This window comes from Ctenopharyngodon idella, chromosome 7 (genome assembly GCF_019924925.1).
Source record: "Ctenopharyngodon idella isolate HZGC_01 chromosome 7, HZGC01, whole genome shotgun sequence".
NCBI lineage: Eukaryota > Metazoa > Chordata > Actinopteri > Cypriniformes > Xenocyprididae > Ctenopharyngodon > Ctenopharyngodon idella.
Genome location: NC_067226.1, coordinates 8417372 through 8444651, shown reverse-complemented (window position 1 = coordinate 8444651; position 27280 = coordinate 8417372). Strand labels below are relative to the sequence as shown.

The 27280-nt window shown below is 37.2% G+C and overlaps 1 protein-coding gene across 5 annotated transcripts in view; it reads right to left on the bottom strand.

Moving 5' to 3' along the window:
- The window catches only part of coro2ba (coronin, actin binding protein, 2Ba), a 44269-nt gene that overhangs the window by 5072 nt on the left and 11917 nt on the right, over positions 1 to 27280 (bottom strand). Inside the window, exons 2-10 of one of the 5 annotated variants that reach the window (XM_051899352.1) lie at positions 18905 to 19096; positions 16542 to 16742; positions 8277 to 8393; positions 7223 to 7372; positions 6852 to 7016; positions 5668 to 5787; positions 4968 to 5072; positions 2748 to 2844; positions 1381 to 1493 (exon numbers count right to left, since the gene is read on the bottom strand). In XM_051899352.1, the coding sequence (XP_051755312.1) occupies positions 1381 to 1493; positions 2748 to 2844; positions 4968 to 5072; positions 5668 to 5787; positions 6852 to 7016; positions 7223 to 7372; positions 8277 to 8393; positions 16542 to 16742; positions 18905 to 18925 (1089 nt within the window). In that variant the 5' untranslated portion in view covers positions 18926 to 19096. Of the gene's footprint in view, positions 1 to 1380; positions 1494 to 2747; positions 2845 to 4967; positions 5073 to 5667; positions 5788 to 6851; positions 7017 to 7222; positions 7373 to 8276; positions 8394 to 16541; positions 16743 to 16842; positions 16865 to 18485; positions 18638 to 18904; positions 19097 to 27280 lie in introns of those variants that run through there. The other 4 variants (XM_051899353.1, XM_051899355.1, XM_051899356.1 and 1 more) reach the window with 4 other exon arrangements.

Below are 27280 nucleotides of genomic sequence, written 5' to 3'. Positions count from 1 at the left end.
GAGTGACGAATTACGCTTCTCTGTCTGGCAATCCGATGGATGAGTCTGGATTTGGGGATGGCCCCTTCCTGTTCCAACATGACACCAGTGCACAAAGCAAGGTCCATAAAGACATGGATGACCTGCACCTGACTGGCCTGCACAGAGTCCTGACCTCAACCCAATAGAACACTTTGGGATGAATTAGAGCGGAGACTGTGAGCCAGGCCTTCTCGTCCAACATCACTGCCTGACCTCACAATTGCGCTTCTAGAAGAATGGTCAAAAATTCCTAAGCACACTCCTAAACCTTGTGGAAAGCCTTCCCTGAAGAGTTGAAGCTGTTATAGCTGCAAAGGGTGGGCCAACTCCATATTAAACCCTATGGATTAAGAATGGGATGTCATTAAAGTTCATGTGCACGTTAAGGCAGGCGTCCCAAAACTTTATACTTATATATACAGTCAAACCAAAATGTATTCAGATACCTTGAACATTTCATTCATTAATACAGTTTATTCTCTATAGTTTAAAAAAATGGTAATAAAATATGACAAGACCTCAGAGTTAAACTGTGTCAGAAAAAAATAATCTTAATTATGTCAGATAACACCTAAGCAAAACATGGTCAGGTCAAAGTGTCTGAATAATTTTTGGTTCCAAATTTTTTATCAATTTTACTGGTAGTCCACTGTATGAAGAATTTTTGTGTTTAATATGTCACAGTTTACTTTATTTTGCTATCCTCACTCATAAATGAACTATAGTGTCCTGCACCCACTAGTAAAAATATATAAAAAATGTCTGAATAATTTTTGGTTTGACTATATATATATATATATATATATATATATATATATATATATATACACATACACTGTTAAATGCATTGTATAATTTTTCAAGCCCCTTCTTGTCCTCCATTGGGTTAAACTGCTGGCTGGGCAACAACCGATTTCTTCAATATCATGAAGGAAAGAATGTGCACTGGATTTTTGTGTTTGTGTGTTTTAAAATTGTGGGGTTGAAAGGATGCTGTCCTTCCCACTGTTTTTGAAGCCTTACTAATAATGGGCCAACCTGCCACTGCCCATTCTGTACAGAGCACAAAAACACACATGCTGCGTCTCACTTGGAGGTTATTACACGGCTCACTACTCTCATCTCACTGAGGCGGCAGTTACACCAGCAACAGAGAGGTGATGGATTCCTTCACCCTGTCAGATGGCTTGCTTAAAAAAATGTTCTGGCAGGATACACAACTATAACCTGAGACCTCATACAAAGGATGTGTCTACTGTCTAGCACACATTTCTCTCATCCTTCAGTAGAACTCTCAATGATTCATTTAACTGGGAACCGTGGACTGTGAACTAATATCTTCATGGTGCTTATGCTCACCCTTCTAGGCACGATCATAGAGATTGGCTCAATCAGGCCCTTTAGAGTCACCAACTTATAAAACCTGAAGACTTCACACGCTCCTACATCTAGTCCATGCTTCGGCATCACACCTATCAGAACACACACATGAGAAGTTGAACATTAGACACTCATTGGCATGCTTATTGCTGGTTTTGTCTTGATATGGAAGAGATCATAACACAATACATAACTGGTTTATTAGAGGAGAAACTACTGAGAAAATAAAAGTGCTATCCATAAAGTTATACATTCAAAGTTCCAGTTTTAATCCTAGACTGCATAAAGATAGGGTGTGATTCTGAAAATTTTTGTGGTAACACTTTACAATATGGTTTCGTTTGTTAACATTTGTTAAAGGGTTAGTTCACCCCCAAAAATTCTGTCATTAATTACTCACCCTCATGTCCTTCCAAACCCGTAAGACTTTCGTTCATGTTCGGAAGCCAAATGAAGATCTTTTTGATGACAGAATGCTGTCAGATTTCCTTCCATAGACCGCCTTTGCAATTATGGATTATCATATATCATATGGATTAGTTTTCTGATCTCTTTATGATGTTTTTTAAGCATCAAGTTGGTAGTTGAAAAGGCAGTCAGTGGAAGGAAATCTGACAGCATTCTGTCATCAAAAATATCTTAATTTGTGTTCTGAAGATTAACAAAGGTCTTACGGGAGTGGAACGACATTAGGGTGAGTAATTAATGACAGAATTAAACATTTATTAATCCTATATTTTATGTTAATTTCATTATTTACCAATAAATTATTAAAGTCAAAAGTTGTGTCTGTTAACATTAGTTAATGGACCTGAGCTGACATGAACTAACAATGAACAGTTGTATTTTTAGATTAAGAGATTAACAAATACTGTAAAAAAAGGCATTGCTTAATGCATTAAATCAGTGTTAACTAATGGAATGTTACTGTAAAGTGTTACCATTTTTGTCAATTAAAAAGATTTAATTTCTTAATACTGTATTCCTTATATTGCTCATAAGAGCAATATCATATAGGCCTACTTATTTTTAGTTCACAAATTCACAAATAACATTTTGAACATGTTTTTAAAGTGAACAAATTAACATAATTAAAATATTTAAAAATTTATTCATAAATAAAATCTTAAATGATTACACTGAAAATTGAGAGAAAACAGGATGCCTTTCTATGAAAAAAACAAACAAACATCAAATCCAAACGTAGGTATTTTGGGGTTTTATTATTGTTTGTTTGTTAATTTATTTATTGCATTCTAGGGTTAATTTGCAAAGTTTGTTTTACTTCATTTTACAGAGGTTGCTGGTATAGTGTGATCACTGAATGGTGAGAATTTGAGTTTTACCGAGGCCTTTCTGTGGTGCAGGGGACCGGAACTCCATGAGATACTGCATGTAGGGTTTCTCCGGGGTGATCTCATAGTACCGGATGTTCCCATCACCCTACAATTACACCATCTTATTCAGTGCAAAGACAATTGCTGCTTTTTTTCTAAGGTGATCATTTGTGATGGCAGTCTATTCAAGTAACTGCGATATCAACATAATGGATACCCTACTGATGCATCAATGTGGCTTTTCAGTATTTAACTAAAACAATATATTTATATATCTCATATATTTCTAATATACAGTGGGTACGGAAAGTATTCAGACCCCCTTAAATTTTTCACTCTTTGTTATATTGCAGCCATTTGCTAAAATCATTTAAGTTCATTTTTTTTTCCTCATTAATGTACACACAGCACCCCATATTGACAGAAAAACACAGAATTGTTGACATTTTTGCAGATTTATTAAAAAAGAAAAACTGAAATATCACATGGTCCTAAGTATTCAGACCCTTTGCTGTGACACTCATATATTTAACTCAGGTGCTGTCCATTTCTTCTGATCATCCTTGAGATGGTTCTACACCTTCATTTGAGTCCAGCTGTGTTTGATTATACTGATTGGACTTGATTAGGAAAGCCACACACCTGTCTATATAAGACCTTACAGCTCACAGTGCATGTCAGAGCAAATGAGAATCATGAGGTCAAAGGAACTGCCTGAAGAGCTCAGAGACAGAATTGTGGCAAGGCACAGATCTGGCCAAGGTTACAAAAAAATTTCTGCTGCACTTAAGGTTCCTAAGAGCACAGTGGCCTCCATAATCCTTAAAGGGAAGACGTTTGGGACGACCAGAACCCTTCCTAGAGCTGGCCGTCCGGCCAAACTGAGCTATCGGGGGAGAAGAGCCTTGGTGAGAGAGGTAAAGAAGAACCCAAAGATCACTGTGGCTGAGCTCCAGAGATGCAGTCGGGAGATGGGAGAAAGTTGTAGAAAGTCAACCATCACTGCAGCCCTCCACCAGTTGGGGCTTTATGGCAGAGTGGCCCGACGGAAGCCTCTCCTCAGTGCAAGACACATGAAAAAACACCTGAAGGACTCCAAGATGGTGAGAAATAAGATTCTCTGGTCTGATGAGACCAAGATAGAACTTTTTGGCCTTAATTCTAAGCGGTATGTGTGGAGAAAACCAGGCACTGCTCATCACCTGTCCAATACAGTCCCAACAGTGAAGCATGGTGGTGGCAGCATCATGCTGTGGGGGTGTTTTTCAGCTGCAGGGACAGGACGACTGGTTGCAATCGAGGGAAAGATGAATGCGGCCAAGTACAGGGATATCCTGGACGAAAACCTTCTCCAGAGTGCTCAGGACCTCAGACTGGGCCGAAGGTTTACCTTCCAACAAGACAACGACCCTAAGCACACAGCTAAAATAACGAAGGAGTGGCTTCACAACAACTCCGTGACTGTTCTTGAATGGCCCAGCCAGAGCCCTGACTTAAACCCAATTGAGCATCTCTGGAGAGACCTAAAAATGGCTGTCCACCAACGTTTACCATCCAACCTGACAGAACTGGAGAGGATCTGCAAGGAGGAATGGCAGAGGATCCCCAAATCCAGGTGTGAAAAACTTGTTGCATCTTTCCCAAAAAGACTCAAGGCTGTATTAGATCAAAAGGGTGCTTCTACTAAACACTGAGCAAAGGGTCTGAATACTTAGGACCATGTGATATTTCAGTTTTTCTTTTTTAATAAATCTGCAAAAATGTCAACAATTCTGTGTTTTTCTGTCAATATGGGGTGCTGTGTGTACATTAATGAGGAAAAAAAATGAACTTAAATGATTTTAGCAAATGGCTGCAATATAACAAAGAGTGAAAAATTTAAGGGGGTCTGAATACTTTCCGTACCCACTGTACATTACTGTTCAACAGCTTGGGGTCGGTAAGATTTTTAAATGTTTTTGAACATCACCAATACTCAAAAAAAAGATCAAAATTACAGTAAAAATAGTAATATTTTAAAATATGATTTATTTCTGTGATGCAAAGCTGAAATTTCAGCATCATTACTCCAGTCTTCAGTGTCACGTGATCTGATTCTGTGATTTGGTGCTCAAGAAATTTTCTTATCAATGTTGAAAACTGTTGTGCTGATGAAACTGATGGCAAACTTTTGAAGGAAGTGCATATTTACAAGCATGTAAGAATCTTTCAGTATGGAGTAATGTGTACCTTGCCTGCTAAGTAGAGCATATGTGTGTCTGCATCATAAAAAGGGAAAAGCAGTCCTGACAGGCCGTCAATCTCCTCTTCAATGATTGGCATGGACAGATCCTCCTGTCATGAGAGACAAATATCTTTGAACCCAGATTTGAAGATTTTTTTTTTTTGACTTTCTCAGAACCCTAACAATGTACGAAGAGCAAAGCAACCAGCTTCTTTACCCAAATTCTCTCTCCACTGCAGCTGAATGTAGCTGTTTAGCTGCACTTACACAGAACAATGAATGTGATTATCACACAATAATTACAGGGAATATGCTGAGAAGAAAACATAATGACTTTCAGCGGTTAATCTTTAGGGTAATGCAGACATCAGGGACAATGTGTATTTCTGGATGAGTTTTGGGAATTAATCACACATACACACACGCATTTGTTTTTCTGTCATTGTGGAGACTTTCTATTGACGTTATTTGTCTTTATACTGAACTAATGATATTTTCTAACCCCTAAAACTACACCTACCCGACCCTCACAGACACATTTTAGCATTTACATTTTAATTAAGTCAATATTTTCTGTTTATTAATTTGTATTTCTCTTAGGAACCGTTGGCTGGTACCACAATGTAGGCGATTTCAGGTTTAACTACCCTTGTGGGGACATTTGTTCAGGTCAAAACCTGACCCACACAAATAGGTTGTGCTCACCTGGTCCCAGAGAGCAATCTGGCGTGTGTTCCAGCGAGACACACCTGTCGTTAGGAGTCGTTTCATGTTGCCTAGGAACACAACACGGTTCACTTTGTGGTTTTTAAAGTTTGCCTCCTGCTTGACAATATAAAACAAAAACAAGCGAAAACTTCAGTTGTGCAAACAATTTTCTCAATAGTGCATGTACAAAAACATGGTTATTCTAATGGATATTTTCCCTCTGGATGTCAATGAATAATAAAATATGTTTCATTCCATGTGTATGGTTATATAAATAAAAATATATATGATTAAATTATTTTGGGGTTGGTAAGATGTTTTAAATACAGTAAAAACAGTAATATTGTGAAACAATTTAATATATTTTAAATTGTAATTTATTCCTGCAGTGGCAAAACTGAATTTTCAGTAGCCATTACTCCAGTCTTGTTCACAAACCTTTCTAATATGCTGATTTGAAACAGCATTTATTTGAAATAGAATTTTTATTTTGGTAACATTATAAATGTCTTTACTATACTTTTTAATTAAAGGGTTAGTTCACCCAAAAATGGAAGGAAGTTTCAGAGCGTTATGAATCAGCTTGTCGAATCATGATTCGGATCGCGTGTAAAAACCGCCAAACTGCTGAAATCACGTGACTTTGGCGCTCCGAACCGCTGATTCGACACGCTGATTCATAATGCTCCGAAACTTAATGAAGCAGTGTTTTGAAATCGGCCATCACTATATAAGTCGTTATTTTGTTTTTTTGCCACACCAAAAATATTCTCGTCCCTTTATAATATTAATATTGAACCGCTGTACTCACATTAACTGATTTAAATATGTTTTTAGTACATTAATGGATCTTAAGAGAGGAAATGTCATTGCTGGCTATGGAGGCCTCACTGAGCCATCGGATTTCAACAAAAGTATCTTAATTTGTGTTCCGAAGATGAACGAAGATCTTATGGGTGTGGAACGGCATGAGGGTGAGTAATAAATGACAGAATTTTAATTTTTGGGTGAACTAACCCTTTAATTTAATGCATACTTGATAAATATGAAGAGTGCAGAATAAAGTCAATTTAAGACAGTCGAAGAAATGTGATTGAAATTTGCCATGAGTCTGTCTATTTACTCATGACTATGAGTGTCTGAGTGCATATACTGTAAGACTAAATGCACACAATCCACACCTGCAGCACTTTGCCAGAGCGGGGCTCAATGACGCGGAGCTTCTTGTCCTTGCAGCTGGTGGCCAGCAGGCTCCCCTCTGTGTTAAATGACATACAGAGGATCACGTCTGTGTGGCAGTCAATCATTTTCACCGGCTCCCCAATCTCCAAATTCCAAATCAGGATCTACAGAGAGACAAAAAACACATTAGTCATACCTCAGATACAGTCTTTGTGGCAGTGTGGCACTCTCATGTTCATAGTAGCCTACTATTGATAATCAAAATAAGTTTTCACATGCAATCTTTAGTATCAACTGTCCACACCGTCCGTGTTTTAACTTTATAGCTCATTTTATTGAATTTGAGACTATTGCAAAAAGATTTTATTACTTTGTAGTCATAGCCAGCACTGAAGAGAATCCCACTAGTTGTTGGGTGCCACTCTATGAGGCCCACACGTCTGCTGTGACCATACAGTTCTAATACAGACTCTGTCAAATTCCTTCTCAGTCCTTCATCAGGAATCTCCCATATTCGTACCTGACACATTCACAGACACAAAGATGCAGAACATAAACAAATATCACTTTTAAAGCAATAGCACCATTAAATGAAGACGATTTAAGACACTAATGTCAGGTTAGTTATAATTATATAACTTTATAAATGGTTAAATAAATGTGACAAATAAATGCAACATATAACAAACACTGAAGCATTAAAGTGACTGGATTGAATCAAGTATTCTTTTAGAGAGCTATTTAATAATAATTATAATAATGATAATAATAATAATAATAATGTGTTTACTTGCTCTATCATTGTTGTGATTTTCGGCAAGGCATTTTTGGCATCTTTTTGTGTGTGTTTTTGTTTTTAAAATGAATGTCAAACCTTTTTTTATGTCTATTATTTCTCTTTTTATTTATTTACTTATTTAATAATAATAATATTACATTATATATATATATATATATATATATATATATATATATATATAATTAAATAAATAAATAATATATATTATATATATATATATATATTTATTTTTTTTTTTTTTTTTTTTGCAGGGTCCCTTAAAATGATTTATGTAAAACAAATGTACACGCATTGAAATGACATTACATTTAAATATTTATCCCTTTCCTAATATATCCCTATACTTGATGTGACTAGTTAAGGTTCAATAAATAAAGCTTCTATTTAAGTGATATATTTGGTCCTGTTTGACAGAGTAATATTTCAGGTTAATGTGGTAAAACTCTTTCACCATCCATATCATGAAAAGTAAATGCTGGTTTTCCATTAATAAAACAAAAACAAATAAACAAAAAAAACTGAAACAAATTTTCACTGCATAGAAAGAATTTTTCCACAATTCTTTTTCTAAATGATGCTGACTAATTTGATCATCGTGATGATTTTGCACTTTAAGTTTACTCACAGAAGAGTCCTCTGAACAAGAAGCAATTATGTTGTCATGGAAAGGATTCCATTTGATGTCCAGCACATTGCCTTGGTGACCACAGACCTTTGGATAGTGAGGGTCGATACGGCCAAACTGCGGGAGCAAAGTACAGGTTACTGATCTGATGTTTTTTTCCCCCAATGCGACTAAGAACACAAATAAAAGTGTATGGACGCACATAGCATTCACATTCACACAACTCCATTGTAATACACACAAACGTCCACTGTGTGGCGCTACATAACTACAGTCAGCAGTAGACAGAATGGTAGTCATGAAGTCATGAATGTTTGATGCCACTTTAGTCCATTGACCTCTTTCTGAGGTCCTTTGGGATTTGTAGTTCAGGTCATGCATGAGTGCACTCTGAGTGGGGTGCTTATGAAAGAGTCTTCATCTATAGGTCAGGGCTTCAGCGCAATGCAGTGATATAGTATATATCAGAGAAGTAATTTCATTGTTGATGAAATTTTGTATGCTTGAATGTGAATTCCTGATCAAGAACAGATCAACATGTGGCTTCTTGGTTGCATATGTTAAAGCAATGAACTCATGGCAGACTGGCTGTCACATATTCTGCTCTCCATGCTCTCTGTGCTATTCTACTAGATTAGCATGATGGAAATCGGTGTTAGATTAATGCATTAAATTAGCACAGCAATTGCTTGAGGGTGTTTTTTTAAATAGAATATCCTTGGCAAGGAAATGTCTTGATTTCCCACAGGAGATCAAAAAACTGAAAAGAACACTGAAAATATGACCAATTATAAAATGCCAAAGCCTTTAACTACTGTGGCCAAAGCACTCGGTTATAGTTTGTTGTTCAAATCTTTGTCTGCATGTGAGGATTTCTGATGTGTCAAGGTGTTTTCCAAGACTATATATAGCTTTCAGGCTGATCTTGTGCTTTTTCAAACAGCTCATCATTGCCTCTCATATCATGGTAACAATGTGAGAAATTAAATAAATCTTGATCTTTTGTGATAAAAGATGTACTATAAAATCATATTGTAATCATATTGTAACTCAACACTTCAACCATATATTCCAAAAACATGAATTTATTAGAACTAAGATGCAAAATGACTAAACGGGGCGTTACCGGCACAGCAGCCCAAAAATGGACTAAAGTATGACTTAACTAATACTACTAACATTATCAGTGAAATGAATGAATGAATGTACAATATGACATCTTTAAAGATCTTTAATGCATGCATAATGATCATTTAATTCAATTGCATTAATTGCATTCAAACATCATGACATCTAATATACAAACATGATTATGCATGATTGTCTCCGAGAGACATTTTCATATATATGCACAGGACAAAGTTTTGAAAGAGATGCATTTGCATTTTATGCCTATATGCTTCTCAGTTTCCTCTCTCTAATTATTCATTATATTTTCCCCTTCCTGTTTACTGTTATTCTTTGTGCAAAACAGTTACGGATTTGTCTGTAGGAGTGTGTTGGCAGTGAGCGATTGTTGAGACAGCTGTGTTGGCTGCAGATCAGGCTGAGTAGTCGCTGTCTGAGATCTTACAGTCAGAGACAAAAGGAGATAATATATTTAGCCACACCCTCTATTGTGAGGATCACAATGATGCGTGAGGAACAGCCATGTGATTACACTAATTAGGATGTCAGTGGATGTGCCTACAGTCTAGACAGCCACCTCTAACTCTAATAGCACAATCTTCAATCAAAATGGTGTTTCTTAGGGCACAAATTTAAAGGGGTCATGAAATGAGGAATCAAATTTTCCTTGATCTTTTTCCATGTAAGAGGTCATTGCACTATAAAAACATCATGTAATTTTCAGAACTCAAAACTTCCTTCCAAAAAACAGTTTTTATTAAAACCAAGCTCCAAAGATCACTCGTTTTGGATTTTGTCACATTTTGACATAATAGTGTGATGAAAGACCACCTCTGCAGAATCAGATCAACGCCTACTTCTACATCATTGCATCTTTGGCCCCGCCCACTGGCGTATTACTGAGATGAGAAGGAGAGAAGAGAGATACAGGATCACTGGACTAAAAATAACATTACCTTCCAAAGGATCCTAATGCTAGGAACGTGTTTTTTATTTTCAACTATGTGAATGTCTCAGTAGAGCAGTATTTGTTTGTTTGGTACATTTCACTGTGGATTCTTTGGTAAATCAGTCGCAATTTTGGCGCAGGCTTTGCAAACAGACTTTTACTGTAAGATATGGACCCAACAGTTATGCCACAACATGTAAGTAACGATGGTAATTCAAATGCCTGATCTGTGTTCAGTGATTTCTGATATGTAATGATTCATGTACAGTCAGACATTCTTTGTCTCAATATAGTTTATTGCTGTCTATGCGTCAGTAAATCAAGCCAGTGACTGTACAATCAACATCACATTGTTTTTCTTAGTAGCATGATCTATACATAATCTGTTATTTAAGTTTTGATAATTATATACAGAAAGTGATCAAAGAACCCTCCCTTTATAATCACTGGAGCTGTCAATCAAACAGTGCAAGTTTATCAGTGACTGAGTTCTGGACTCTTGCCAAAACTCACATAATCATCAAAACATTTATAATCAATAACACTGTCTACACTGCAAAATGAATCTCTTATTTACATTGTTAGTTATGATGAAAACATTTGTGAGAGTGCAGAAATCCAGTTGCAATGACGAGATCACTGCACTCATGTGCTCAACAGACTTGTCTGTCATTGGCTACAATGTTCATCGCTGCAACCATTCATGCGACAGGAGTAGATCTAAATGCTATAATCAACACTTTTCACATTTAGTTAATCTTGACAGTTGTAATAGTAAAAATGTAGTAAAAGCTTTCAAGAGAGTTCCACATGTAATACAGTATTTCATATGCAAATATGTGAGCCAATCACAGCAGTGAATCAGAAGGCTAAAATCAGGGTAGAAAATGGCCTTTTATTTCTAAACTATGACAGTGTTTGATGTATAAATCATACTAACTTGTTAAGTGCACCTCAGGAAACATTATAAATTAATAATAATAAAAAATGCAGTTCATGACCCCTAGCAGAGAAGTTACAAGGCTTTGCTGAGCCAAACATCCATTAGTGTCATGTGAGTATCTAAATATGGAGTCAATATAACATTATTATGTGATAGCCCATTAGAGTACGCTGTAAAATCATTTCTGCTCTATCAGTGTTTACGGTATACAGTTGTATATAAGTTCAGGTTCAATTACGATGCTATTATTAGATTTTTATTATTGTAAAAAATCCCTGATCCCACATTAAACACTTTTCTGAATGCACATTTCAGGGTTACAGTTTGTCATTTTACTTTCTAAATAACTATGCTAAATACAATAGCGCATGAATAATGACTTACTACTAGTCTGGCTGCGCTAAAATATAAGCAGGAGAGATACAATTTTTCTAAATGCAGGTTTATATCTGTATAAACAAAAATACTTACAATATTAGAGTTTTTAACAAACATAGATGTAAGATAGCTTGCCTGCACATACTGTATATGCATAATCTTAGCATATTTTTTTTAATAATTAATGAATTATTTGATACAAACTGATGATTGGCAGTCTAATGCATAATTAATATTCTGTTGTAGATATTCAGAGAGAGAAAGAGGAGTATGGAGTTTTACAGTAGACTTACACTACCACATCCTCAGAAAATTGACTGGCCAGTGCTAAATTCTAGGCTGTTCAAAATTATTTTGCTTCTTCCAAGCCCAACATTTTCCATGGTTCCTGAACAAAATTATTCTAAACAAAGGGCATTTCAGTTTTCTGAGCTTACTGTATGCTAACTGAGGCATTATAAAAATGGGTGTGGGTCTAGTAAAAAGCACTTTTGGGCATGTTAAGGTAGTCTGAACTGGTTGGCAGTTTCCTATCAGTGTTGCCAGACGGCCCAACTCCCTTTTGTGTGTGTGTGTGTGTAACTGTGTGCCTGACTGCTTGCGCCTTTTAGATGAGAGTTCCGCATTATTTTAAGAATTCTGATATCATCCCAAACCATTACAGCACCACCTCACACATTTTCGTTCAGAGAAGTTTCTGTCAACAGCAGCTTAGCAGGTCAAGGAAAGGAACGGTTTCATTTCCAAATGGTTAAACAGTTAATGATGACATCATCGCGAATACCACAGTCTTCTATTCATGCTCTTTTTTTCTCTTTCCCTGGGCCATCTCATCATGGTTTCTGAATGCAGTTTCCATTCCACAACTGAAGGTTCTTTGTCAAATGAGGAATTCCATTTGAAAAGCCAATGTTCTGCCATTATATTGTTCCCATGTGTCTGGATCTCAGAAGTATTATGAGAATCGCTGATCCTTAATCAGACAGTTGTCCCTGTAAAATAGACTAATTCAGACTAATGCCTTGCTTTGAATAAAAGCATTAGAAAGATTTAATGAGCTAAATACACTAATTACAACAAATAAAAAATTGCATTTAAGTGCCAAACTTCACACAAGTTGTTACTTTAAGAATAAAAGTTGGCTAAAATGCAGAAATTTTTAAGCTTATGTATTGGCTAGACCTATCATGCAACTGAGGCCAAACTATTATCATCACTTGTTAGCTTTACAGTGATTTCTATGATCTCTATGCCAGATTTCAGTGACGGTGACAGAGAACTTCTCAGTATTACAGTAAGTATGCAAACTTAGCAGGGAGCTGTCAATGCTAGGCAAAGAGAGAAAGAGACGCAAGGGATATAGAGGATGAAGAAGCTGGGAAAAACAGAGCCCCACGTGGTGTCCAGAGAAACACACATGCGGAAGTCAGAGGGACTGAACTCTTTTTCAAGGTCTGCATGGGAGCCCAGTTGGAGTCACAAACACTGTGGAATGAGCCCATTAAGAGTACAAAGCTGGCCTTCTACATCACACTTTAACTGGGTGACTCTGAATGTTCATCACAAAAGTGCTATTGATAGTTTATCCAAGTTGGCTGAGACCATGACCGAGGGTCTGCAGGCCCACTGAGCAGTGTGGCATGACCGGATGCGCTCAAGAGGAGGAACAGAAGAATAGACAGAATAAAGAGAGGAGATGACTAGAGAGAAGAATGGGACATCAGATGCTCTGTGCCAAAATTCCCATTGTCATGTCAATGATAAATAGTGTGTGTGTCATTTTTTCTGTCTCTGCTATTCTTGCAGTTTGGCCATTTGCTGTGGAGGTGGAATTTGGAGGCACATTTATTAAATTCACTAACTTTGCATTTCGTCTCTTTAGGATTCAGTAACTTGGTTTCAAAACAAAAAGAAAATAACTTAAAGAGATAGTTCAACTAAATTCTGTCATCATTCATTCACCCTCATGTAGTTCCAAACCTGTATGACTTTCTTCTTTGGAGCATTTTTTTCCCTATATAATGGGAGTCAATGGTGACCAAAACTGTTTGATTACCAACATTCTTCAAAATCTTATTTTGCAGTAGAAAGAAAGTAGTACAGGCTCGGAATGACATGAGGGTGATTAAATGATGAAAGAAAATTCATTTTTGGGCAAACTATCTCTTTAATCTTCAGAACCAATGTCTTCTATCTTTCCTTATGAAGCAGACATACTATAAAGCTGTTCTGTTCCAGCCAGAGCACACTGATGTCCACATTGATTAGTCCACATTACTGTTATATCAACATCAGTGATCAGCAGCTTCCAGTGCTTGTTCATTTTACAGCATTAAAGCCAGAGATCAAAGGAAAAGCATCTGCTTTCTGCTTACTAGTCAGGCTTTTGGTTGGCCTATAAACAGGGTAACAGAAAGATTTAATTTAGAGCATGTTGAACCACTGGGTGAGGGACTTCATGGCGTCATGGTTCAGACTCAGAGGGTGATGGAGATAGCAACTTGCTCTTAAAAGATGCAAAAACAAACATTTCTGGTCTTCCAAATGATTAAACTATACAATTGACCTTAGTGGCAATATAGGGCAATGACAATAACAAAACATTTTGCTCATTAATGTGACATTAATGTGCTCTCTGGAAGGAATATAACCCTGTTGAAAGAGATCATTTTGTTCAGAACAGCATGTAGGTGATTGCCTGGAATGCCATTGTATGTATTGGTGCAAAGGGAACCTAAATCATGCTAAAAAAAAAAAAAAAAAGGCATACAGTACTACACTCAGTGATGGGGGTAATACATTACGAGTAACTTGAGTTACGTAATCAGACTAAATGTGAACATGCATTTACTAATCTCACTTGCACAAAAACATTCAGTATTCCTCAATAAAAACAGTGAAATGTAATCTCAGAATTTTACGCAAAACTATAATAATTGTATTTAATCTCAATTTATTAACCAATGTCTTTGCTGCTGACCTTCAATAATCTAATTCAACCATACTAATAAGAAAAATTACTTTAGATTAGATTTAGAAATAAGAGTGTTGAACTTCCTTCTCCTGTATCCTACTCTTCTTTAATCCAGAATGACAGCACAGCTGAAAGGTTTGTTTGAGTTGCGCCCTCTACTGTACAGGTGTAAATATGGATTTCCTTCAGCCTGAGGCTTATTCATTTCACTTGTGGCGTGAAAGGGCCTTTACATTTGCCAAAAATAGAACTTTTTGCTGTTATTAAAAAACAAACAAGCCCAGCCCAGCCCAGCCCAGATGTCTGCACCTCATCTACTGACCACGATACAGCCATTTCTTTTTTCAAGTTCGTGCGAAAGTTGCGTGAACAAATGATACTGCGGTGGCTGTTACTGACTATTTAAATCTAGCGGGTTTGGTGTCTGGTGTTTCAAATCCAATGACGCTGGTAGTGACGATTCTCTCTGACCAATCAGTGATCTGCATTGCTTACACGTCACATTTAGTATCGGTTCAGCAAGCCTGGAACCTCAACCGAGGTGGTACTATTTAAGCGAGCCGTACCGTTCCGTACCGAGCCGTCCCATGCAGTGGAAAAGCGTCAAAAAGTGATCCGTACCGAGCCGTACCGAACCGTACCATGCAGTGGAAAAGCGCCATAAGTAACACAATTAGTTACTTTTTTTAGGGAGTAATGCAATATTGTAATGCATTACTTTTAAAAGTAACTTTTCCCAACACTGACTACACTACAACAGAGCCAACTAAAATGTTCAACAGAATGCACCACATGTGCATTCATAAGAACAGGGCGAGGGATGACTCGTCTATGTTTTTCCACAGTTCAATAACCACTGCTCGTGTTCATGCACCAATTAATGTAAATGTGAATCTATACAAAGCATCCATTAGGTCCTGAGCATTAATGGCATGCTGGAGCATAATGACATATGTGCAGGAGCTCAAATGTTAGGAATCTGTGATAAGACAATCTTCCCGACTGAGATCGCGCAAGCGAACATCTTAGTTTTTCATATAAGTTGCAGCATCCAGGATAAGCAGAAGTAAGTACCACTTTGATGAACAATACAACAAGTGCGTCTTCCCTCTTTGTTGTAAACAAACACAGCTTCAGCTCATGTGTGAGTTTGCTCCCGTGAATACGTAATACTGCGACAGGAAGCTTGTGCTCTAGACTACCATGAACACGCTCAGGACCGTTTGCGAGACTGTGGATTACAGGTAACAATGTTGTAAATAATGTTCAGTTTCTTGCACAGACCAATTGTTTCGCTTCATAAGACTTCAATGTATCATCAGGAGCCACTGGTATTAAGTTTGTTTAGCCTGTGTAGCCTATATGTTTTTTAACTCTCAAAGTGACGATAGCCATTGACTTCCATTATATGAATCACCAAGGACCGCAGTTTCAGCTGAAAATCTTCTTTACATTTCTACTTAAGAAAAAATACACCTACATCTTGGATGGCCTGAGGGTGAACAGGAAATTTCCATTTTTGGGTGAGATATCCCTTTAACACAGATCATTTCAGACAGAGGGTCAGAATGAGAGTTGAAAATAATCGTTTTTGCGCATTAATATCTTTTTTTTTTTTTTTTTGCAAAAAAATCTTTATTTACATTATAAGTGAACCTAAAAGAACATGTATAAAAAAATACGGTCTCCTTACACATAAACACGAGCTCCTTACACATTAAACTCACTGCCTACACGTATGTGGCCAGAATAAGCCTCTTGAAAGGTCAGCATCATTCATTCATGCTGCTGATTGTACTAGTCTGACGCCCTACATTCTGTCGGTCATTAATTTAGTGCAACCCTGTCTAGAGAAAACACTAGTGCGCGCGCGAGCTGCGTGACTGTGGTTACCTGAGTGACCGGGATTACAACGAAAGATCCTCCTCCCGCGCTCTCAGTTACTATGGCGAGGAACTTGGCGTTGACCGCGCAGAAGTGGTTGTCATGGACGTTCTTTGTGATCGGGATGCCCTCGAAGCAGTGCTCTCGGTTGGCCACTTTGCCATAAACGTTTCGAAACTTGGAGCTCCGGTAGGTCGGCCGCCATGACATCTGCAAAGCACATGCAAAGACAACAAGCTTAGTGACAGCAGTTTTTTTTTATATATATATATTTTTTTAATATAGCTTTTAATATTTATTGTTATGTAACTTGTGACGTAGACAGAAGTAGTGATTCGTATCAAGTCTACACATTTAAAAATAAAGCTCCACCCAACCAAATCCGTTTGCCTGCATTATACTTCAGGATTATATGAATTTGTGAGCTCGTGAAGTCTTTTAAAGACTGGGAATATTCTATACTGTCAAGAATATTTTTTTAAAACATCTTTAAAAGAAAAACATTGGCAACTCAGCGAAAATTGTAATTTTCTTTTTTTTATTTTTTTTTTATTTTTTATAAAAAATTAAAAGAGCCTTGCTTGCTGAACCTGATTTGTTGCAAAAAACCAATGAAGAACCTTATGTTTAATAATGTAGGAAGACCATGAACAAAACAACATAAGTTTTAATCAAAAGGTTGTTCAGTGGCATAATAAAATTGCTGTAGCATTTGCAATAATAATCTTAACTTGTTTTTAAAGGGAAAAGATATTATTTAAAATGTCTGACCTTACTGTCTGACCTTTTAAGTTAAAAACATGTTTATTTTTGGTATGATACTAGTGGAAAACCTGAATCTGTGTTTTCGCAATAGACCAGCAGGATTGAATGAAACAAATGACACAAAGTAAACAAGACTAAATGCAAACCAACACCCAGAACCCAACTATTACTCAGCCAAACATCACTTAGGCCTATAGGGATACTCATACACAGATTATGTAAATAAATAAATAACAACACGTATGTCCAATGACACCATGATATGAAAAGTGCAATACAGATATGATCGATATGAGTATTTGACCCACTAGTGTTGACTTGACTTGGTTTTCCAGTATGAAACTCTTTAGAAGACTCAGCCACTCAAACAGGAAGCGGTTGGTGGATGCTTGTAAAATTTCACTCAGAAGAACTTAAACTGCTGTTTGTAGTTTAGCCTAAAGGAATGTGTAAGCAACAATTTAGGCTCTAATGAATGAGACTGAGCCATTCAAACTAAAATGAGCTGTGATTCGAACAGATAATAGCCAGAAGGAAGAGAGGAAGTGCTAAATCACCAGCGTCTGATCTGAATCTTTTTGTCAGATTGACATTACTCATGACTAAAGAGTGCATTGTGAATATCTGTAAGATTGTGTATGAGCACATGCAAAACCTTTATAATCTGTAGTTTATTTGTAACATTATATGTTGACTGATTGGGAATTATGCTAGCATGCCTAAAAAGTTTGGCTAGTCATATTCTTTTAGCAGTGAGGCATGAAATTGCATCTATCTTGAGATCTTCATCATATCACTTTTTCTTACGTCCACAAGTCTAATTTTCAGCTCTCCCACCGTATTGAATGTTTACAGCTGTCCTAAAGCATTCAGTGGTTTGTGTGTGCGTTTAAGGAGCTTGTGTGCCTGTTTAACCATAACCGAATCAACCAGGGAGAGGCCTTTGAGATTTGCATAAGGACATTCATTCATTTAATGCTGCACGTACATACGCACTCGCTCACTTACACTTATCTCCAAAAGACACCAACAGACCATTATCTATCTGTGTACTTTACACAAGTATATTTCTATACATAAATTCCCAAAATACATTTGCTTATTCAATATATGAGAATAATATAGATCATATTTATTATTATTTTCACCTCAATGTCTGACTCCAAATTATTGAGGCTAATTTCCTACCTTTCCTCTGGTTTTGAGTTGACCACCCTCTGTATTCTGCAGTCATCTACAGAAAGAGCCTGTATCTTCTCCAGCTTCCTGTGTGCATCTAGTTTGCCGGCCTGAGTTGCATCTGTTTCTCTCTTTCCCTTTTTCCTCCCACAGCCTCCTTTCATCCCTCCCTCACTACTTCATTCCCTCCCTCTTACCAGGCCCAGCCCCACATGCCTCCCTTACAGGCACACAAGTTGTTGCTCCCTCCTCTCTTTATGTCAGTGTTTGCTTATTAATGTCTTTTGGTTTATTACTGCCATTGACTGACCCAATCAGATGCCTTCCCATCTTATTCAGTTTATAAAACATATTGATCTAAACTAAAAGACAGCGTTGTATAGAGAGTTGTATAATAAGTATGATGCAACTGCACTCTGTCTACTTACGTCTGGGGGAAGTGTCCTCATTTCCACCGGAGGATGATTATTGTTGTATGTGCATCCACTATGGTAGCTGTGGTCTTAAAAACATAACAACCTTCTTGTTTCTGAGCTCTCTCCCCATCTATGTTCCTATTTTTCTTCTTTTTTTCTCTCCTTTAGCTGCCCTGTCCTCCAGATGTCCAGTAAATATTTTTGCTATATTTAAGATAAATAGTTTTACAGTTAGATATACATGACACGATTAAAAGTTTCAGCAATAAATTTCAGGTGTGTCATTTACTGATACTGATGCACACAAGGAATTTATTCAGTCAAAAATACAGTAAAACTGTAATATTATTACAATTTAAAATGAGTTTTAATATATTTTAAAATATAATTTATCCCTGTGATGGCAATTTCACTTACTCCAGTCTTCAGTGTCACATGATCCTTCCGAAATTATTCTAATATGCTGATTTGGTGCTAAGTAACATTGTTATTATCAGTGTTGATGTCTTATTATTATCAATTGTGGAATGTTTTGTGGAAACCGTGATACATTTATTTTTTTCTGATGAATAGAAAGTTCAAAAGAACAGCATTTATTATTTGCTGTCATATTTGATCAATTTAATGCATCCTTTCTGAATAAAAATATTAATTTATTAAAAGAAAATATTACTGACCCAAAACTTTTGAACCGTATCTTGTGTACATTTCCTTCATAATTTAATTGCCCTTTGCTTGTAGTAATTATTGTTCCACAGCCAATACAGATTAATAAGTATGATGTTCAAATATCTTTAGGCATAATTTGTTTCAGCAGTTATGTTCTGTGAAATCTACAGCTAGACTGGCTAAAGGTTGACCATGTAATCACATTCATCGTGTTTAACCAACTAGTTATGTTTGTTACATTTTAAACAGAGTAAATGCATTTTTATTCATTTTGTTTTTGGTAGGATGTCCTAAATTGACCCTACATGCAGAAGATGTGCGAGGCTAGTAAGTTGTTCTGTGGTTGGTCGATTTACAGCTTCTCAAATAATTATAATTAGGCTATGTGATATTTTTAGAAATAAACAGGGGAATGTTAATATAAGACCTTGGGCATTGTCTGGAGCGTTCTCAGGTCTGTGTTAAAAACAAATGTCTTTCTCTCTCTAATTATGTTGAATGATTAAATTGGATATTTGGCTAGCTCATGACAACCTCTATGCATACAGACGAGATTTATTTTTTTTAGTGCGACAACACTCTCTCCTTGGCCTTCCCTTCAGCTCTGCTCTTTGTTCACCATGTGTCTGTAAAACGCCCAACAGATATTTTGTAGTCTGGGCTGTCTGACTGTTGCAGGCATTCATGCAAATACTGTCCAGAGAACATATATTGATGTTTAGCCCCAAGGAAGGTTAATATGTTCATTTTAAGAACATCTCTATATAGGCCATAGGGCTAGAGGTAGACTTGCAAAGGGATGTGTGTGTGCGCACATGCACTGTAGGCTTAGTTTCACCCTCAGACGGTACACCCAAGGACCGCCCACAGTTTGTTTAATGACAGTCTGATGCATATTGCCCACAAAAATGGCAAGATTTGGCTAAAATAGCCTGTGTTATTGTGACTGGCTGGTGCTACATAACTTCTGACCGTAACATTGGATTTTATCATTTTGCAGTTCTTCTGAAAAAAAGTTACACTGTCAGAAAAGATGTGCAAAAATTTCACTTTTAGGGGTACAACAGCTTGTCACTGGGACAGTACCTTTAACGAGGCACCTTTGTACCTTATCTTACCCTAAAAGGTGTTTATTAGTACCTTTAGTTCTTCTAAGAGTACTGCCTCAAGCTGTTACATTTTTACACATTTTTTGAGAGTGTACTGAGCTGATTGTATTAGTGCTTTTCAGGAAGAGCTAATCACAGTTTTTTTTTCTAAATTAAAAATGAATGGCATAAATCTTTGAAACTTACAATAGTGTTTTGATGCACCCTTATAAAGTTCAGCTTCAGTTTCTAAATATGTCTGTGAAATAATCGTTATATGTTATTGTTTTTTTATTTGAGTTGATTTTTTGATACTGGTCTATTACTGTAATCTAGTCTGTTTCGGATCAGTCTTGCCCCTAAACTACATGTAAAAAATAAACAAGCTGTTGTTGGTAGGTTTATATGTCAGTCAGATGTTTTTTTTTTCTTCTTTTTTTTCCCTGTGTGGTTCTTAATAGGACAAGCTTCAATCTGGACCAGATTTTCTGCTGTTACACCGTGTCTACACCGGACACAAGTGGCGTGACGTGTCAAAAGTCAATAGAACCCATTATAATCAGTAATATTGTCTACACTGGATGCGGCGCGACGCAACAACACAACACAACAAATTCCCGACAGTAAATGCATTCCCCATTCTATTTTTGACATAGTCCAAGTGCTTTGCAACGGTCGGTTTGTCGTGTTCAGTGGAGACAGCTTTTAGCTGTTGCGACGCGACAACGGTCGCGTCTGGTGTAGACACGGTGTTAGTCAAAACTCTGGCAACACGAGACTACTGAAGCATGTATAATTTTGTCTAGGATGGTGTCACTTGCAAATTAAGACTGCTTTAAATAAAATTATTTGTGTGATGTGTGTGTACCGTCCGTTCCACTATATATGTGTGCTTGTGCACACATATGCTCTTTTTGCTGCAGGATAGAGAGACTCCAGAGACTACACTGTTTATTGACTTTTTCACATATTGCCTGCAGGTTCTTCTGCAGCTATGTTTTGATTTTCTTTACTCCCTCCATTAATGCCTCTTTCTACCATTTTCTGCAGATCTGTACTTAAAAGCTATACAGTATATCTCCAATTTATCAATGCCAAGTGTGCAGCTTTTATCTTATCGCTGTACTGATGACACAGAAAGCCAAAATTCAAGGCTAACGATATGCAGCTATCACAAATTTTTTCATTCATAGTGCACTTCATCCTATTCATCGCTCCATTACAGCGTCCAAATATTAGATCTCCCCAACCCAACTCAGCCTTTGAATATTATTCATGCATGAATCATTCAAAGATACTAATATTCCAATAGCTTCAAGACAGGAAGCAAGCCTCTTCTGTCTTTAAAATGGGGCACACAAACGGATGAAAGGCCTCCAGAGGGCCACAGTTGGTTGTTAGTTAGACTGCTTTCAGCCCCTCACCATGCCAGGGAGCCCGTCTTTGTTGGGCATTATAACCTTCAGCTCCTGCTTCTGAGTTGGGGGAGTGAGTTCCGATGCCAGTTTGTCTCTGTGGGAGTTAAAAAACTCTGAGCCTGCCTGTTTTGGCAGATTTGGCTCCAGCTGTGAATGAAATAGAGCTGAGAGAGGGCCAGGTCAAGTTGCATGCTGTCCTTTCACACACGGAAAAGTCAGAATGACTGCTGGTGACTATAGGGATGGGTTTTAGCACAGACTTTTAGCAATAAATCTTGTCCTTAAATCTGTCTGCCAGCCCTGAACTTTGAGAAACTTGCTATAGAAAATTCAGCATTTACTCAGTGCAGACAGAGATATAATGAAGACAACATGAGATTTACCTGATACGGCCACCAATTTGCAAATGATAACATTGTATTTTCTTAATGTTTATTGTGTGTTTTCACTAGATTCGCTATATTCGTCTATGCACACTGTAATGAGATCATCCTAAGCCATGAGCTTATGTTATTCAGCATTGACAATACCTTGAGGAAAACATAATAACATGTATAAGTTAAGTTCCAGAACAGAATGATTTTGTCAGAGCTGAAGGGCATTTAAATCTCTTCAATACGCAGTGAAGACAGAACTCTGGGGAGGGAGGAAAACGGCTCAGAGATGGGATAGAGACCCTCATTACTACTGTTCTGGAGGGTGTTTTGTGTACTGGGGTGCCCTTTGTTTGTTATTGTCTGTCTGCTTGGCTGTATTTTTCCACCACCAGATAATGCAGCTGCAGCTGTGAGTATCAACTGATACTCAGGTTTTAACATTTCACATTGGCCTAACTGTTAAAAGGAAGAAAAATTATGAAAAATTTGCATTGTTTAACACTAGGGGTTTCCAACAGGGGGTCCGTGGCAGTAGGGGGTCTTCCAATTATTGTCTTGACTGATTTCACACTCATCAGACTGATTTAAACCGATAAGAAGAAATGACACTTTGCTACAATGTAAAGTAGTGAGTGTACAGCTTGTATAACAGTGTAAATTTGCTGTCCCCTCAAAATAACTCAACACACAGCCATTAATGTCTAAACCACTGGCTACAAAAATGAGTACAAATTGGGCCCAATTTAGCCATTTTCTCTCCCCGGTGTCATGTGACTCGTTAGTGTTACGAGGTCTCAGGTGTGAATGGGGAGCAGGTGTGTTAAATTAGGTGTTATCGCTCTCACTCTCTCATACTGGTCACTGGAAGTTCAACATGGCACCTCATGGCAAAGAACTCTCTGAGGATCTGAAAAAAATAATTGTTGCTCTACATATCCAGAGGTTGTGTTTGGGAAATAGACGTATGAGTGCAGGGCTTGACAGGACTGCCTGATGGCCAAGAGTTGACAGTCCCGATCCCGAAAGTTTATCATTTGCACGTGTTTTTTGCAAGAAGATGTGAAAGATAACTTGCACGCATCTGACAGCACATGAATACTGAATTGAGCTTTTTCACATCTTGCACTTGAATGAACAATTTCACACAAAATTGTCATAATATCCGTCTTGGTGAGTATCCAAGTAAACATAGTTGGTTATGTTTTAAGTGAATGTAAACAACAGTTGAGAAAAACAATGCATGTGTACAGTATCAGTACAGTATACTGGATCCGTGCATTATCTCTTAAAGTGACAGCAGCCTAATATTCCTGCTGCTGTCTGTGTTTTTAATGTTAATCAAACAACAGACTCGCTGCAAAAAATCACTCACTGCTCTTGACTGAACTTTTGTAACTTTAATAAGGATTAATCTATTTAATTACAGTGCAGACTATGCAGTGTTATTTTACATTTGATTACTTTATTCAATTTCTTTACATAATCTACCTAATCTGTATCTATTAACTGTTAGATCTACCTGAAAAAACCTGAAAAGCAGTGTTTATTTAATTTGCATCTATTGTGTTTATTTGTGCTATTGCTTGTATATGCTTGATTATTTGTTCTTATTTTATTATGGACTGTTTACTTGTCTTTAATAGTGTTTGAAATTTATATTTTATATTTGTATTTTATATTATATATATGTAGATTTTTTTTTTTTTCATTTGCATTGTTCTTGCATTCAATGTAAAAAGTCTGGCGAGAAAAATTTACTAGCCAATGGCGACTCAAGCTTCAGTGTGTCCATAGAGGGTTGCAATGGTCAAGGAAAACTCAAGAGAAAGGTGTTTCTTGCCATTATTTTACAGCACAGTCTTTTTATTGCATTCAATACAGGCAGCAGCAACTCACATTCACAGCTCGGGTAAAGCCGGGTGCACACTGTGCGATTTATAATAGTCCTTTACGATTGTTGCTTGTCAGACTGTACGAACATGATCCTCATGTCACACTGTGGGATCTCAGCTGTCCTATATGTCAAGATGCGTTAAAAATGGACACGTGCTTGAAAACTTGTCCGGGGTTTTACATCATCAACTCACACACATTCAGTGACAGTCTGCATTACACGCGGGACTGAAATGGTGGCTAACAAAGAAATCTCTAGTGTTAATTTTGATCACAGCTTATCTTGAAAAACTAAGACAATTTGACGTTTGTCGTAGGAGAAGTCACACCGCAGGACTGTGCGCCAAATCTTCTGACACTGCCAGAATTTCGTCTGAGGTAAAATTTGATCGCAACGGTCATTAATCGGCTGTCGGTGAACATGTCAAACTAGCGATCAAAGACTCAAGATTTTTGCCTAGGATTATAGGAATCTTTTAGGATTCACAAAATTTGTCTCAGATGACCAAATCATGGACAAAACCCGCCTTAAATTATGATTTCTTTTGCCATGATGCTGAACAATAGGATGTTGATCTCGGAACATTGGGAAATGTATTGAGTGTATCTTGACATACTTCCTCAAAAACACAAGAAACAAGACCACCAGTTTCCTCCCTTTTTGTCTCTGTAGAGGATCATACAGACAGGATGGGTGCAGTCAGGCCACAGCACTTCTAGCTGAAAGACTGAATATGGGTGGTTTTATGGAATGGAGAGACAGAATGAGAGAAAGAAATATTAGATCCTTTTTTTGTAAATCGTACAACTTTTACTACTCAACACCAAATCATTTTCTGTGAAGTGTAAGCATTAATTCTCTGACAAGGCACATTTCTTACATTTCTTACATTGATTCCTTTTAAAGGTTTTAATTGGATTACTTGTATGTAAAAAATTTTTGGTAAAGTGCTGTGAGTGTCATCTGGGGATGTAAATGGTGTGCTGTTGTCCATGCACATAGGGACAGGATGTCCTTGAGAGGGTTATCAGACTTCGATAAAGAAGCAGAAAATAATGAAAGAGGAAGTTATCTGATGCCGTGCTGAGAGACACACAATCAAGGACAGCCTTGCTCAGCTCTTAAGGTCCAGTTATGCTTATAAAAGATCCTTTCTTTCCAGAAAGTTGTAAATACCCCCTCCTTCTTTCTCTATCCCACACTCTGTAGCCTCTATTCCTTATAACTTACTTGCAAGTGTGTCTATCTGACAGTTTTGTCACCTACTTTCTTATTATTATATCTATTTTGCACATTTTAGCATAATTTTAAGTTATGAAAACTAAAATGACACAGATGTAACACCCACCTTGATGAGATATCAAAACCAGAATGTTTTTAAAGTTTTGCACTTTGATTTAAGTCAAGAAGACCATTCAAGACTTTTATTTTTTAATAAAATAAAAATAAAATTCATATATATTATTAAAGTATTATATTATTTAAGCATTTTAATATAAGCTTATATAAGATGAAATTGTTTTTTAAGATCATGAGAAACAATTCACTGTCATACATTTTTCACACATGCACCATGGAAATGCTTTGTCAACACTTTTCAATTAAACGGACCGTTTGCTCATTATCTGACTTTGTAAACTAAAGACATGACGTTTACGACTTTCTTGTTTGCATTTATGCTTGTTATTGTGATCACAGATATTCTTCTAGATGTAACATCTCTCTATGTAATTAAAAATAATACTGTACAATGATTTAGTCATTCGTTCCCCCTATATGTCCTCCAACGTCCTTGTGTCTTTAAGCATTACTGCATTGGTTGAACAAGCATCCCCTAGAGTGTCATTCCCAGGAGAGGAGCTTTTTGTTTTCCTTCCTCTAACCTCACTGTTGTTAATGGTCAGGGTGTGATAAGCAGAACCAACAGATGGATTGATGGGGATTACAGTGGGGAAGTGAAGAGAGGAAGGACAAAGGATGGCACACGTTAAGAGATGGAGGGGGTAGGGCGGCAGGAAGAAGATGCAGGTGGGCTGATCATTATGGTCACTATTAGACTAGACAGTGACTCAGCTCTATGCTTATCTGTCAATCAAATGACATTGGATTAACTAATGACATATGTGTTGCATTAAGACCTGTGACCAATTCAGCATGAGATGAGGAAGCTTCTGAATGAAAGAAGACATAGCATAGAGAATACAGCGTGACTGCTATGTGTGTGAGGTTTCTGACGCAGCTTGAGATGTCCTGATGCCAGCTCTGAACCGCATGCAACAAAAACATGAGCCCCATTTGCTATGATGGCCATCTGGCAAGTGTTCAAGAAGAATACTCTACTGGCAGTTTGCCTCCAAGAGACAAACAAAATACACCAAAATCACAGATAGGTGCACCAGATCTGTTCTCTTGGATCTGGTCTTTTAAGAAAGGGGGTCAAATGGGGTTAAAGCCCATTCTCTTTGAGTTTGATATGCAATGTTTCTTTAACGCAGGAGCTGCTCTCTGCTGGCAGAATACTTTTCATTATTTAGAGAGCTCAAACACAGATGTAGATGCACTTTGCAAAATTACTTCCATCCCAACCTACATATTTCCTAGTTTCGGAATGCCAAGAGTCCCGTGAACTTGCATAAAGACTAACAGCCTGTCATCTCTGATTCAGTAGACATCCACTTCACCTGTCAGGATTAATTCATTGAAGCTGCCCAAGTAGTTTTAGCATTTTGCTGTTTTTGATTGATAGCTTCTAAAACAAACTGAGTCCCGAGAGATAAACGAGTTTAATGTTTTTCTTGGATGAATTGCAAACAGTATGACAGTACACATAATAATAATAATACCTGACAAAAATCTCTGTCACTAACACAATATTTTAATACTAAACCTAACAGTCCATACAGTCCATCATTTCCAAAGTGAATAACATTGCTGAGTAACAT